The sequence below is a fragment of the Cricetulus griseus genome, chromosome 2 (assembly GCF_003668045.3).
Source record: "Cricetulus griseus strain 17A/GY chromosome 2, alternate assembly CriGri-PICRH-1.0, whole genome shotgun sequence".
NCBI classification, from domain to species: Eukaryota; Metazoa; Chordata; class Mammalia; order Rodentia; family Cricetidae; genus Cricetulus; species Cricetulus griseus.
The window spans coordinates 412,521,712-412,538,224 of NC_048595.1; the positions used below are offsets into that span (position 1 = coordinate 412,521,712).

At 43.1% G+C, this 16,513-nt stretch overlaps 1 protein-coding gene across 1 annotated transcript in view; it reads left to right on the plus strand.

The window, feature by feature from the left end:
• The window catches only part of LOC100760504 (aldehyde oxidase 3), an 85,607-nt gene that overhangs the window by 4,936 nt on the left and 64,158 nt on the right, over nucleotides 1-16,513 (plus strand). The window contains exons 3-8 of the mRNA XM_027396933.2: nucleotides 3,257-3,353; nucleotides 4,193-4,301; nucleotides 5,914-6,040; nucleotides 10,217-10,278; nucleotides 12,739-12,819; nucleotides 16,263-16,343. Of these exons, the coding sequence (XP_027252734.2) occupies nucleotides 3,257-3,353; nucleotides 4,193-4,301; nucleotides 5,914-6,040; nucleotides 10,217-10,278; nucleotides 12,739-12,819; nucleotides 16,263-16,343 (557 nt within the window). The remainder of the gene's footprint in view (nucleotides 1-3,256; nucleotides 3,354-4,192; nucleotides 4,302-5,913; nucleotides 6,041-10,216; nucleotides 10,279-12,738; nucleotides 12,820-16,262; nucleotides 16,344-16,513) is intronic.

The following is a 16,513-nucleotide window of genomic DNA, read 5'->3' on the forward strand; positions in this document are numbered from 1 at the left end:
AGGCAAAAATGTGAAGATTTCTAAACTGGGCCAAGATAGGGATGAGGAACCTGTCGTCACCATGATTTTCAAGTCTGGGAAGCAACCAAATCCACCCTTAAAGGTAGACTAGCCAGATACGAGTTGTGTTTGGGGTTTTTTTTGTTTTGTTTTATTTTTTGTTTTTTGTTTTCAGAATAGTTTTGTGTTCTTGGAAGCAGGGATGGAGAAACACATATTTTTAAATTTTGTCTGTGTATAAAATTATTGTGTGAGCATGTGTGTAGGCATGCATCTGTGGGGGGTATGTGCATGCACATATGAGTGTGTGTACATGTACCTCTGTCTGTGTCTATTCTTTACACTTGGATATCCCTCACTCACGTAACCAGATGGATGTGCTGTTGTTACCCTTGGCTACTCACTGCTGTGATTCAGGTGAGACACAGAGCATATGTAGGAGACAGCTGAATATACCGTGGACTAACAGGACATGCTCAAGAGTGAGAATGACCAAAAGGACCGCTGGAGAGGAAAGCACTCTCAAGAGTGAGGTTGGATAATGGCCAAAAGGACCCCTGTGACAATGCGTGTGTTTAAGTGGGTTGTTATGTTCCAGACCTCATGTCTCTGGAGCAGAGAGGTTTCTGAGGAGCATTTTCCAGTCCAGGTATTGACAGGCCCATTTGGAATAACTACTGAATGAGATATTCCTTTGTTCTTTATCAGAAAGCTAAATAATAATCATATAGTCTTCCCCGGACTTTATAAAAGTCGTGTCTTCACATGGGGCCAGAGCTCAACACAGATTCATTCATTTATTTACCAAAAAATCACATACCAGGGAAGGTTAAAATAATTAAAGAAAAATGAAAAAATCCTATAAAATGACTAGCTTAGACTGGGATGTAGCCCAATTGGTACAGAATATACGTACCATGCACAAAGCCTTGGATTCAGTCCCCAGTACCACAAATAAACCAGGTGTGGCAGTACCTGCCAATAACCCCGGCACTCAGAGGGTGGAGGCAGGAGGATCAGAAGTTCAGTGTTACCTGAGACTCTTTCTAAAAACAAACGCAGTAAAAAGAAAGAAGCCACACTTCAGGGAAAGCCTGATCCCTCTGCCTACCTGACCTCCATCTGCTCTCTAGCTCTCCTTCCACTTGGTATCTTAGAGAAGGGCAATTAGGTGGAGCAGTTGGGATGCTTCCCCTTCCTGAAGAATTGCTGTGTCAGCAGGGCTGTAGTAATTGAGTCCCACAGTGATCCCAAAAGAGGGATCCTTCCCTGATGACCTTGAAGCATGCTCATTTCTTTTGCTGTTGTCATTTTAATTGGCATTATGGTTTTTATACCTAATAATAGGCTTACTATGGTATTTTCATACATACATACATACTGTATTTTGAGTCACCCCGTTACCCTCTTTTGACCCCTCCCACTCTTGCTGACCTCCTTCCTCTCCCCAGTTTGCCCTTCTTCTACTTTTGTGTGTATATTTTCTTTTTTATGAAGCAGTGAGCTTCACTAGGGTTGCTCACGGGACCATGGGTGTGGGTTATCTATCTTCCAGGGGAGGGAAACCTTACCAGTGGCTTCACCCCAAAGAAAACATCTCTTCCTCTCCTAACAACCATTAACTGTCTATAAATTCGCAGAGGTGTGTTGCTGCATGACACATCCCATTCCAATTTTAAGAGTGTTGATGTTACCACTCTTGTGCAGGTCTTGGCAGATCATCACAGCTGCTCTGAGTTCAAGAGTTCAATGGCCATATCATGCCCAGAAAACAGCCTCTTCCATGATGTTCCCTAAGTCTTGGAGGGGGTGATGTAGATTTCTAACTCATGGTTGAGCATTCAACAGTCACTTATTTTCATCACTTTGACTAATTATGGATCTCATTAATTGCTGATGCCCATTGGAAAAAAGAATCATTTGGACTAAGTCTGACAGCAGCACTAATCTGTGGGCATGAGCAAAATTATGTAGAAAGCATTTGACAAGTGTATCAAGTCCATTTAGCAAAACAACAGTATCTTCCCTACTGCAGACTATGACCTCTCCAGTCACAAGCTTTTGACAATGGGACTCAAATCTAAGCAAATCTAGTTGGTTACCCTCACAACAGACTTGCCACTATTGTACTAGTGAACACATCTTCAGTCAGTAGTGTTATACAAAGAGCTCACGGCTGAATAAAATATTAATGACAATTCTCCCCAAGCAGCCTGCATAGCATTTCAAGGACTATGGGAAAACTTGCTGATTTATAACTAGCTACCCAACACTATGACTACAAAGAGTTACAATTCCCGCCTTCCCCACTGTCAACTCAAGAATGAACTGAAGGGTTAAAGACCGCTGTGTTAGGTAACTCTAAATTTCTCTGCCCTCTTTTTAGGCCAAGCACACCCACCTTTATTGTGTGTTTGGCCTTTGTTTCTTCTTTCCTACCTTCCTGTCTCCTTGATCAATAGAAGTTGTGTTGTGAGGTCTCCAGTTACACTGGAAATGCTCCATCCTCAGTGGTTGGGATGCTTTGTAGTTGCCTCCTCTCCCTTTACTGTGAGTAAAGGGACAGCACTGTTGGGAAGCAAAGGTGGAGTGTTTCTAACAGGAGTGACCAGGTCTTCACAGTGCTGGGGGATAGAGGGATCTCTCTTGCTGTTCCAGATTTCTGTCAGTCTGAATACTTCCCCCCTACAGTGACTGCTGTCTATAAGATGCCACATTCTGACTGATTTATGCTGAGCACCCACATTTTTCAGGCAAGTGAGGTACTTCAAGGAGTCCTATACTGAGACAGTAAGTGTTCATTGTCACCCTGACAGAACCTAGAGCCATCTGAGATATGTTCTTTGGGCATGCCTGTGGAAGGTTGTCTTATATGAGTCAATATGGGAAGACTTGTCTTAACTGTGGGGGGGGGACCGGTCTCTGGCAGAGGGGATCCTGGACTGTATAAATTGGAGGAAGCAAATTGAGCAGTGACACGCTGCATTTGGGGCTCTGCTTCTCGACTGTGGAAGCAATGTCAGTGTCTTCTTCAAGTTTCTGGTGCCCTGACCTCCCCACCCCAGTGGACTGTACCTTGAACTGTGAGTCAGAGTGAACAATTTTTGCCTTTAAGTTGCTTTTATCAGTTATTTTATCATCACAAGAAAAGAAATATACAACCTGCCCTGATATCATTCTTGCCAGCTGTGAAAATTTATATGAAAAGAGCTGAAAGTTCAAGTTCCTCTTTCTTCCTTAACAATAACCCTTCCAGTCCAACTCACAGGGACAAAGTATGGCTGTGGAGGAGGTGACTGTGGTGCCTGTACAGTGATGATCTCAAGATATGACCCCATCACCAAAAAGATCAGGTACCTTTCCTATATAGCCAGGCCTGTGACCAATTGCATACTGACTCCCCATAGGACTTGTGTATGGCGCATTGTGGACTGCACTTCACTCCAGAAAGGAATCTGAGACAACCTCAGTTTTATGAGCTAGAACTAAAATAAAAAAGCTAAAAGTTACTATTTGCAGAATGTGGCACAGAGCTAGCATTGCTGGCACTGAATTTTACAAATGGTGGAACCTGGGTTTCTGAGGGAATCAATACTCTCACCGTTGTCACAGAACTAGTGAATATTATTAGTTCATGGACCCCGAGTCCACTGGTCTATAAGCCAAGATCCTTCGGACAAGTGCCACCCCAAGAGCTGGGAAAGCCTGCTTCTTCCTTCCTATGAAGTTACTCTTTCCCAAAGCACAGGACACCAAGCAAAGTGACTTGTGTTCATGGACATAGACTCTGATGGAAATAATACACCTTACAGCTCACCTCACCTAGCTTCTTCCTAAGCCTTTCAGACTTTCTCTGCAACCACACACAACCTATATCACTCAGAAGAGAAACAGCTCCTTATTTGACTAGTTTTTATACTGACAGGATTAAGTGGGCCTATCAACCAAGATCACTTCAACTCCTGTTTTTAACAAGATAATTTAGGGAGATAATGACCTTCTTAATTGTAACATTTATTTTTAGACAGACGTAGTTAAATTCAAAATCATTTATTTGATTATTTAGTTTTACCATGCACACAATTATCTTCATGTCAAAATAATTATAATCCTGTAAATGTGGTTTTTTTGTTTTCCAATACTGCTGTTGTTTCTATGAATCCTTTTTGACTTCACTGTATAAACTTGGAAGTCATTTCTCTGTTGCTGCCTGTCTGGTCCCCATCTGCTCTCTCCATGGGGTTGCTGTCACTACTGTTGAAGGCATAGGGAGCACCAAAACCAGGATTCACCCTGTCCAGGTAAGAGCATGTTTTAACAAGTCTAAGATTTAACAAGCTATCCTAGTTAACGTTAACCTTCAACTTGACACAAACTAGAGATATCTGGCAAGAAAACCTCAATAGAGGAGCTGTCTAGATCAGGTTAGTCTGTTTGTCTGTCTGAAGGGGATTGTCTTGATTGTTAATTGATGCAGAAAGGCCTAGCCTACAGTGCAGCACCATTCCCTAAACAGATGGTTCTATATAGGAAAAGTAGCTAAGCATGAGCCTGCCTGACAGCCAGCAAGCAGCATCCTCCACAGTTTTACCACACTTTTTTGGTTTTGAATTGAGTTCCCTGGTCATAGGTAATGCTATGTGGACTAGTAAGCAGCACTGCCTTCAAGTTCCTGTCTTGATTTCCTGATTTGATTTCCTCACTGGTAGACTGGGAACTGGCATTGTAATCCCAATAAGGACCTGTGTTGTAGACACCTCCCCCGCCCTTGCACTCATGTAAATAGCTGGGTACAATGGTCATTCCTCCAATCCCACAGTAGGGAGGCAGAGACAGGAAGAACTCCAGGGCATGCTGGCCAAATTCTCTAATTGAATTCATGGGGTCTGGGTTCAGTGAGAAACCCTAACCCAGACAATAATGTGGTAGACAATTAAGGATGGCACATGACATTAATCTCTGTCCTTCACATGCATCTGTACACACATGCACACACTCATGAAGTCATACCCATGCAACCATAACACACACACACACACACACACACAAATGAGTTCATTGCTTTTTCAAGAGATGATTGACAGACTACCAAATCACAGGCCTGCTTGTCCTCCTGCCTCTAAGAAACCCCTGCTATCAGAGGCACAGCTGAGTATATCAGTGTCTGGCCAACTACAGAATCTTCCAATTCATGTACTAAATATTTCTTAGTAAAAATGTCCATATGTGAACAAAACCTCAGGTAATTGCCAAAGTTAAACCAAAAGGCAAGATGTAGAAAGATAGATTTTCCTTCATGGAAATGGTCCCTGATAATAAACGAGGATAAAAGGGTTACCTGTGTGGTAGCAGAATGAGGAAGTAATAAAAATAAAAGTGGTCTTGGTGGCTTTAAACTGTGCCCTTGATGGAAGGCACCAGGGTGACATTCAGAAATCCCTTTCCAACCACTTCAGTGGAATCTTCCCGGAAAAATCTCCTCCTCATATTGCAAATATGAACAATTGCAGATTAGTGGTTGCTATTGTTACTCCTGAGATTCTCAAGAGAAAACCCAGTCCCACAATTTTGATTCACAGACATTTGAAGCAATATTTAATTACATACTATCAGGATAGACTCTTGCCAGGTCCACCTGTGATTCCTAGTGACAGGCAATATAGGGCTTTTTAAGGACAAAACCATAAGGACACTGTATCTCCCAGTGGCTTTGTTATTTTCCAAAAACTACAACTTCCAGCATTCTATGAAGTTACCTGGTCCTTGGGCAAATAGGGCTTACAGGTTGACTTTGGCTGTTACACTATGTGATAGAGTCTGAACCTGCCTGTAGTTGAACCAAACAAAAACATTTCATTTCATTTCTGAGGACTGAAAGTCTCATCCTGGAATACTCTTGCTCTTCATTTTTAGGAAAGGATTGCTAAAGGCCATGGTACCCAGTGTGGGTTCTGCACTCCAGGCATGGTGATGAGTATCTATGCTCTCCTCAGAAACCATCCAGAACCCTCATTGGAACAGTTAACAGAAACCTTGGGTGGTAAGTCTCAACTTCGTAAATTGTAGGATAAGGAGGCAGCAGGGATGCTGGAGCATCTTCATGCACAGAAAGCCAAAGCACTTGACACAGATCTATAGTGATCTTTATGATCTACACTTCTTATTCAGTGTTGAAAAGTATTACTCATCCCCATTGAGCAGGGAGGCAGACTGAGGCAACCAGGTGAAAGTCAAGTACATTCTCCATGTAACTGTTACATTCTTGGCAACGTATCATTTCTTGTGACTTTACTATAGCGCATCTCAACATGCCATGTGCTCACTGAAATAGTCACTTTCTGAGCATCAAGAGATGTGCTTTCAGTGTTATTGAGATGGTTTTAGGACATATTAAGACTTTGAGATCTTGGGATTATGTGGTTGGAGCTAGCCTACACAAGCAGAGACCTTGTGGTTTGTTTTTATTTGTTGCTGAGCCTGCCTTGCTGTCACACTTGTTACTGGAATATAACTGACACTCATGAAATCCCCGACTCTTATGAATCAAGGAGGAAAATGCACTGACTCATAAACATGTTTGCCATTGAAATGCCTTGAGACTTCAAAGTTAATTTCTCCTTCTTTGTCCCCTAAGAAAACTTTATTCTTCTCAAATCTTGTATGCACATATCATTCTGTCAAGACATTTTTAATTTCTCCATTTTTGCAAATCTTATGAACATTGCCTCTTGTCTTTATGCAAGTCATGGACTAAACTATTTAATAAAATAAGCCAAGCAGAGCTAATTAATCAACATCATTAACACTGAACTGTTGTTTAATTGTGTCCCTTGCATTTACATTTTCTGTCCTCCATACAGAGGAGCCCAAACTTTTCAAGTGCCCTATGAAATCTCCATGCAATTATGTCCATGGAATTAAGCAGATCCACCCCAGAATTCTTATCCCAAAGGAGAAGGCTGGCTTTCTTAAGTTCCTAGTCTCTTCTTAGAGACCACTGTTTTTAGGCTCTGTCACAAATAACCCCTGTCAGAACACATCCAGAGGACTGGCCAAGAGTAGAGTCAACCTCACCAATATCCATCTTAAAAAAATAAAAACAGGTCAAGGGTCGCCTGTCTCTGATGTTCTAGAACCACTTTGGTTTATTGTTATGTCTCACAAAGATTGCTGCTCGTGGTTTCTCAGGCTCATCTTGTCATGAGACATATTTTACTTGATCCATCTGACATCCTGAACAAATTAAAAGAGGCTACGAGTTCTCTTAAATTTCCATGTATCTTGGACTCCAAGGCTTTTTGGACAAGGCTCCACTGATGCTTAGTTACCAGGTATCCTGTTGTGTGAAATATGTGAGCGATTATAAGAGTGAGGCCTTCTCTCTGATGTGTCAACATTACTGTCTTCATTGAGTAATGTGATTGTTCTCTTTTGATGTGTGGTTGATGCTGATAGCATTTTCTCCAAACCTACCTCAGTCTCGTGTCCAGTCAACCTGACACTGCTCTGTACCACACTCTTCTCTTCATTTTCTGCTTTGCCTTATGACTTTCAACAGTTCTTCTCTCATTTCCGGGTCCACTGATCAGGAAGCAATCTGATCACAGCCCTGGTCCCTCACTTCTTGTCACATCCAGTTACGTCCTCTAAATCCCACAACTGAGGGCTTCCCCTCCTTGTGTGCTATGCCTCCATCTGTGGCTCTGTCACGGTGCTGTCCTTTTTGAAATTGCCTCTTCACAACTACTGCCCTAAAGAAGAACATCAAGCATTCTTCACCTTCAGAGACCCTGTCTCCAATACCTGCCATTGTCCTATCACAGCCTGTGTGGTTAGCTTTACAGCCTTGCCTGACACTGGTTTCTCTGACCTTTATGACCCTCAAGAAGCCTTTACCCCAACCCCCTTTTTAGCAGAGGTGAAACCTCCCAAATTTGGGTCACTAAAGAATGTTTTCTCAGCTGTAGCTTCCTCTGTTATAGCTTCTCCAAGAAATGTTTTGTCTGTAACTTGCACTGGGCCAGGTGACCTGTGTTGTCCACCCCCTGCAGCAGCCAAATGCTGGCACAATGTGGTGGTTTGAAAGAAAATAGCCCCCTAAGGGAATGGCACTATTAGGAGGTATTGCCTTGTTGGAGGAAGTACATCACTGTAGGGGCGGGCTTTGAGGTCTCTTTTCTCAAGCTTCACTCAGTGTTACATTCAGTCGACTTCCAGTCTGCCTTCCAGTCAAGATGTAGCCAACACCAAAACTGCCTGCACACTGACTGCCTCCATGCTCCCCTTCATGGTGGTAATGGACTGAACTTGTGAAAGTGTTATCGAGCCACCCTCAATTAAATGTTTTCTTAATAAGAGTTGCCATGGTCAAATTGTCTCTTCACAGCAATAGAAACCCTAACACAAGCAATATGAAGGGTTTCCACATAAGGGCTGCAGGGGCTGCTGAAAAACCTATTCACACAGAGCCTTGAGTCAAAGAAGAAGCTAGGTTCATCAACAAAGGACTTTTGACATCTCATTGAAAACTCAGGGACTGCAAGCAGATTTCAAAAGTCACAGGTAGTAAGCATCAGAGAATCAGGTTAATACAGCAAGTCAGGAAAGGGAACAGTAACCAGAACAATTGCCTTCAGGAAGCAGCGTGGCTCGTGATATGCTACAGAGCCCACAGCCTGCGTCTCTCATTGAGCCATCACCCTAATGGCCTCAGTACCCTTCATTCAAAGTTCTTGGATTTCCACTAAATTATGTGTGTGATGATCCTAGGTGCTGGCGCCTTTGTTAGTTTTTATTTTATAACATTGCCACCTGTGTTATCGAGTCTCATCCCTTCAGGTTTTAGAGGTTCTTGCTAGACTCCCAAAGACTCAATGCACCAAACCTAAAAGTCATCCTCTGCAGACTTCAGTCTGTGTTCCCACATCTACAGCCTGCCACAACAGCTAATTTCTTGAGTACTTTCTGTACACTATATACTATTCCATGTAAGTACTACATGTCAATCATGCAAAAAAGGAACTTTAGGTGCAAAATGGGGAACCTAGTGAGAGGAGGAATCCGTTTTTGAACCTAGGTAATCGATATAGACTCCATGTCCTTATCACCTTGTCTGAATTTGTTTACATGACTGTTTTTTCTTATTATTTTCTCTAGAAAATTGCAGACTCCTTTACTTTGTACGCTTGAGCAAAATTTATGTATGTTTTGAGTCATCTATCTCTCTAATTTAGTCCCTTGTCCTTCTGTAAGCATTCACAATTTGCCTGTTCTATGGCAGGCAATGTGCCTGTGGTCCCTAATCTTGGGGACAATGAGTCACAAGGGCTTCTGATGCAGATGATTCTATTGAAGCATTCTGTAAACTTTTGGGCAAAATACAGAACAGAACAGAAATGCCATCCTAGCCTCAGAGTCTACGATCTCACCTGATAAGCCAAGAGACTCTGGAATGTGAGATGACCCCTCTGTATCGGGGTCAGTCCCTCTGATAGGATGAGATTGCCAACACCACCTACTGGTACTCAGGAACTTGCAAAGGTCTGTGACTTCACCCTGCTCACCAGCCATCAAGTTATCCTGCCACTGTTGTTGGACCCTGTGGAGACATGAGATCCCCACCTGGGTCAAGGCCTCAATAGAACAAACATGGCTGGAGTAGCTGCACCCACAGCAGCTCCTGGGTCCCAGACCCCACAGGCAATTTGAAGAGAGCCAGTAACTCCCTTGTGGTGATAGGTTATGTTACAAGGAAGAACCCTGGACTTAGGAAACTTAAGTCTTATCTAATGGGTGCTAAATTCCCTGGAAGGTGGCTTATCTTTTTTATACTAAAAGCTCTCATTTCTGCAATGAGACCCTGTGTTTTCTTTCTCTACACAACTATCCTGGAAAAAACGGTCTGGACCCAGCAGTGACTATTCTCAAGCTATGTACATCTCTGGCATGTGAATTGTATCTCTTACAGTGATATTTTCTGATTTTGTCCTTCCTTTCACTGAGTTTCTCTTCTGTATCTCTCTTAAGAATGTACCCCACAAATGGGTCGTGAGTAATTCCTGATAACATGTGTGACATCTGGAAAGATTCTTGGGACTTTTCAATGATGGGCAAGGGGGGTGTTATGGGTGAAGAGAAAGACTCTGTATGAATGAGAGAGATACAGCACGCCCAGAGAAATGACCTTGGAGTTGAAACTGTGTATTTCATTCACCAGGTAATTTATGCCGCTGCACTGGATACAGACCCATTGTGGAGAGTATGAAAAGTTTCAGCCCTGTGAGTGAAATGACTGATGGCTGGAGAGCCTCCATCTTGCCCACTCCCATGCTGGATCCTTCCTAAACACCCCAGCACACAGGCTAGATGGGTTTCAAGGAAAGTGCAATACTGTGTTTTAAAGAAAAATGATGTTCTGATTTTGCCCATCTCAGTAAGCACAACTGGGTATTTTTTTCAGAAATACAGACAGGTAGAGCCATAATAGCTCTTTTTTTGAAGGTGAAGTTTGGAAATGGCATATTCTTAGTGAAAATGGATTAGGCCATTCGAACATCTTGCTTCATGATAAAGAAAAACTGATAAAAGTCTGTTTCTCAGACTGTCGCTTCCACAGCACTTTTGCTTGAGACATAGCCCGAGTGAAACATTTCCATCAAGTGAATGCCCCTCTTTCCTCTGAGTGTGATTCCAGTGAGATTAGTACTGATGGAGATGGGAAGACGGGAGAAGTCTTCTCCATCACTCACGTTAGGTGGATTCAATTGAAAGTGTGATCTGCAACATCAACAAAGCATCAGTCTGGGACTCTCTCTGCCCTCAGCATCTGCAGACTCCTCTGAAGCAGACACTTGATGCTTTCCCACAGCCCTTGTAACAATCCTGATGTCAGATGTGCAGGGTTTCCCACACCACACAGTCTTCCAACCCTCTAGACATTCATAGGGTACTCTGTGGCTTAACATAGTTAAACTGTTCTGACACTAACTAAGAGTTAGTGTTACAATCTATAATGTAAGGGCTCACAAGACTGACTTCATCTTACCAAATTCCAGTCTGGGCTGTTGGTATTTCTGATCCACTAGCGAAAACTCAAGACACCCTAGGCCTTCACCACCTCAGCTTTAATAATTTTTCAGGATAGTCAACATAACTCAGGAAATACTGCTTGTTCTGTTGTAAAGGGAACAGGTGGATAGCTAGGGAAACTGGTGCAGCAGGAAACATCCCGAAAGGGGCTCCAGTCAGTGGCCTAGAAGACTATCATGCACCTAGTACAGGGGTTCTTTACCATCCTAAAGGCTCATAAATTCTCTGGTTCAAGTGGTTTTTTTGTATGTTATAAAATTTATATAGTATGAGGACATGTGTGTAACGTGTGCGGTCACACATGTATGTGGAGGTCAGAGAACAACTTGTTAAGTTGGTTCTCTCTTTCTATACTTGAGTTCCAGGAATTGAACTCAGAAAGCACTTTACCCACTCAGACCTCTCACAGCCCCCAGAAGTTCTTAGAACTGCATGTTTTCACACATTTGCAATTCCAGTGCTCAAGAGGTAGACTAAGGCAGATTCAGGACAGTCTGAGCTATACAGTGGGTTCAGAGATGGTATAAGCTGCAAAGTAAGACTTTGTCTCATCTCAAAAATAAATAAATAAAAAGTTTTTACATCCCTAAATCTCTAGCCCCTAGCCCCCAGGGTAGTCTACCCACTTAGCTAGGTTGGTAGGCTCCAGGTTTAAACTCATTGATCACAGGGTCTTTCTGCCAATTGGCTCATTCTAAGGCTTCAAAAGTGGTTGTGGGTTCATCAAAAGGAAGGATTTGTCAGTGGAACCCATCTTTGTATCTTGGTGACAACCCAGAGGACATTATCCTATTTTCAGAAGCTCCAGGTCCTCCAGGTCTCTCACTCCACATTTGGACAAACTACTTCCCATCCTTCTGTTTGTAGAGGTTCATTGAAAACTAAAGACTCAATACATAGGAAGCAATGAGCACAAGCATAGAGTAGGATAGGCAATCAGGAAATTGCAGTTACTATTAATAATTAGAATATAAAATTATGCTGAGCGAGTTTAAACTAACTTCATATCAGAATGCATAGCCTTAAATTCTGATTGCACAATTCTCTAGCTACATAATTTGATAAATTATATAACTTAGCCCTTCTTTTCTTGTCCATGAAGTGGAATCATGATTAAAACATAGCACATCTACAAAATACAAAACATCATGCTGAGCATAGACTGTTTCCTCAACCAAACTAGACCACAGCTTACATAGTTTAACTCTTCTACCACCACTGTGTGTTAGTCCATTTTATGCTACTGTAACAGAATACCACACACTAGATCAATTCTAACTAACAGAGATCTATTGGTCACACTTCTGGAGGCTAGTGCATCCAAGATCAGGATTTCCACCTAGCAAGGGCTCTCTTGCTATAAATTGGCAGAAGGCACCGCAATAATGGAAGAGAATTTTGGGTAAAAGAGAGGCAAAAGGGGTCCTAGATTGTTCTTCAAATAGGAATCTTCTCTGGTTGCACTGGCATTAGTCCTTTCTTGGGTGGAAACTCTTTTAACACAATCACAGTGGCTATTAAGCTTCAGTATGAATCTGGAGGGATGCATATTGGAATCATACGGTACCATCATCATAACCATCCCCACCTCCTCTGGATTCTTACAACTCTATGATTCTCTGACTTAACCATTCATGTTGTTTTCTATAGAGTTCATCTTGCTGCCAAATTAATGGGAATGGGAAATGTTGCTTGGGTGAAGAAAAGAATGAGCCAGAGAAGAAAACCAGTGTGAGTTTCCTTTTTCTTCCATCATTTCCTTCCATCTTCTTGTATTTGCCACAGTGCATCCCACCCACAAGAGTCACAGGGAGTTTTGTGCTGGGAAAGAGCAGAAGCTCCAAAGACAACTGTCTTTCCTCTGGTCTTTCCACCCCTTTATTTCCCTTCACCTTCTGTCACTGCCAACACGAGTCCACCTTGGAGACAGGGAGTCCTCAGAACTGGGCTTCAGTGGATAGTAAGATGGATCCAATGTCGAGGCTGGCTGTGGGAAGACATGACCTGGCTCAACACCAGCTCTGTGACTCCTTCAATATCATTGGGTAATCACTGAAGGAAGTTTGGAATAGAATGTATTTGCTCATGTAGTCCCAAGTTGAATGACAAACACACAGCACTTGCATATTAAATGTCTGATTTTCCTAATGACTGAGGTTCAGAATCTCCCTTTTAGTCAGTTGTGGCAAGCAATGGAATTCACGTGTTGAGGGCATTAGATTTTACTTTCATACTTTCTGACTGAGCAATTTCACTGCCTGAAATCCACTCCAGGAAAATAATTAGAAGTAGGTCAAATATTTACTATGAAAAACTGTGCACCACAGTGTTATTTGTAATAAGAGTTAGAGCTAACCTGAATGTCTAGCAAGAGGAGATCACTTAAGACTGCCCTGACATAACTGTTTCATTGGAACTTATACTCACCTGGAATCTTCCTCTGTAACCTTGAAAGAGTTTACAAATAAAAATGACTCATTTAAAGTAAAGTAATTTAAAATTTGTGAATCTGGCACCATTAAATATTATCAGCATATACAATGTAAGAACATATTACAAAGTGAAATTAGGAGGGGAAAATATACAGAATGACAATAGTGGTTACATCTACACCATGCTGTTGAGCAGCTGTTTAATTTCTGTAGATTTTTCAACACTTCAAAATGATTTTATTATAATTGCACATACACACAAAAAATGTTTAATCAAAAAGGAATTCCCATAGATAATATAGTAGTTACATTAAAACACAGTTTCCTCTGAAAGCCACATTTGCTTGATCTGTAGTCTAGAATTAGAGAAGGGAAAGGCAGAAAGTTAAGAGAATAACGTGTGCTCTTCAGCCCACAGCCACTGTGTATGGTGAAATATCCCTACGTGTACTGACAGAGGGTCAGGCCTGCCACTGGTGCCTGTAGGCCCAAAGCAGAAACATAAGGAGGAGAGCTCAAGTCTCATCTCTCTGTGCCACGTCACTGCCATCACAGACCACATACCTGGCTTGTGTGTCCAAACTGTACCCACTCCCAGTCATTTTTCCTAAGCCACCACTCAGGCATCTCTCAGTGAGAAAGGAATGGAGCAGAGGGGCCTACATGGGTCCTGGACGTGGATTTGGGGCTCCTGGGCAAAGGAACCCTGAAACCATGGTGCCAAAAGTCTGTGGCTAACAGGCAGTAGGCTGCTGGCATGGGTAAAATGTTCCCTCACTCTGGGATCTCTTTGTCCTTTGGGGAGGGACTCAGGGATCAGTGGCCTGGGGCCAGGTGGAAATGGGCTTCTTGAAGCCACATTTGGTGTTTCCCATACCAGTAAGATATAAATAAGGGCACACTGCAAGGTGTCGGCTCTTTTGGCTGTGACTTACCAAGAAATCCCAGTTTCTCTTCGAAGTGTAACTCATGGCAATAGCAGCTTCTTTTATTCCAATCTAACGTACTCAGGTTAACTCTCAACTCACACTCTCCACACAGTAAGAATGGCTACAAAGGGGTTAATTAAGAGGCTACACTTGGGAAGTGGGTGTATTAAAGGCAGCAGGTAACACAGATGCAAAGAGCCATTGCTGGTAAGTTATTAAGAATCTAATTAGAAAGCAGCTGGAGGCAGAGTCAGGCCAGGCTCAAGGCAAGTAGAGGCCAGGCAGAGGGACTGACAGCCTATTTGGCACTCCAAGGAGAGGGCCAGTCAAGCAGAGCTAGGCTCAAGGGACACTCAGGAGCTATCTGACTGTCAGTCTCTTGATGTACACACATGGGGTGGACAGATTAGTGAGACCCTCAGTGGCAGTGAGGGGGCCCTCATTTCAGATGACCCAGGTAAGGGGGTTGTGTTTTTTGCTGGTCTAGTGTGTTTGATGAATTCTCAGACCCGATTTTCCTGATATGGTTTTCATGTGTCATCTTCCTCAATGGGCATCTTTTCTTACCTGAATAAGCTAGCACACTGTGCCTCCCGGCTTGTTGTTGGGCAGGTGGTGGTGTCTGCATGCACGAACCAGATACAGTGTCATCCTGCCTCTGAGGTTGCATCCAAAATGGAGTTACTCAGGGCAAGGCACACTCTGAAAGCCACTGTTCCACACAGCATAGAGTAACTCAGTGAGACAACCTGATCTCCACAACTCCCTGTAACTGCAAAACACAACTCCTACTCCAAAGGATGTAAGGGACAGCTAAGTCTGAGTCCAGTGTAAGTGACCATGGTCTGGGAACAGAGATGCACATTGTCCTGAATGACAGGTCTCACATGGAAGCCATCACAGGAATCCTATAGTCACATTTAAAAAAGAAAAAGAAGCCATAGCCAGGTGTGGTGCCCTGTGCCTTTAATCCTAGCACTTGACATCCTTAGCTTTGTGGTTGGTGGAAGCTAGTAGATTGCTTACTACTTTACAAAGTGTTCCCTAATAATCAACGGGATGTTAGGTCAGACCCAAAGGTGGGCAACAAATGACTATTAAGAAGACTAAAAGGCTGGGCATTAGTGATGCACACCTTTAATTCCAGTGCTCGGGAGGCAGAAGCAGGCAGATCTCTGAGTTGGAGGCCAGCCTCGTCTACAGAGTGAGTTCCAGGACAGGCTCCAAAGCAATACAGAGAACCCTGTCTCAAAAAACAAAACAAAACAAAACAAAACAAAACACCAATAACTAAAAGCCCAAGGTAATTTTGGCTCTAAATCAGCAAAATTCCAACTCTACACAACTACAAAGTTCTATTCAATCTGCCTGGGGCTGGACACAAAGCAGCCTCTTAACTGCTTCCTACTTACTCCTGCTACCTACCTAAATATCCCCTGCCTCTCCATCTCGCTGCAGCCTCTCTTCCCCTCTCCAGCTCTCTGGAGGCTCTCCTCCCCTCTCCAGCTCTCTGAAGGCTCTCCTCCCCTCTCCAGCTCTCTGCAGCTTCTCCTCCCCTCTCCAGCTTGCTCTCTCCTGCTCTCCCTGCCCTCCCTTACCCTCCCCTGCCCTCTGCAGTTCCCCCTTGCCTCTCCTCCCCTCTCCAGTTCTCTACAGCCTCTCTTCCCCTCCTCTGCCCTCTCCTGTCACTGCCCTTATGTCCCAGTCCCCAGTCCAGGCTTTTCAAACAGGAAATAGATATTCAATACATGGCAGCTAAGAACCATGTACTAATCTTTGCCACAAAGACTAAAACAATTTTTTTCTTCTTCAGGTTGACACCAAATTATATGAAAAAGAAGAATTTCAGCCCTTGGATCCAACCCAGGAGTTAATATTCCCCCCTGAACTAATGGTTTGTTTTCCCTTGCTTTACTCAGTTTTATGGCACTTGGGAGAAAATGAACAGTCCCATCAGGTTGTCCCCACTTGGGCCTCTGCCCTTATTTGCTCCTCTGGGTCAGCATTACCTCTAAACAGGATTACCCTACACCCAGGCACCACCACTCTACACGGTTCTTGGCT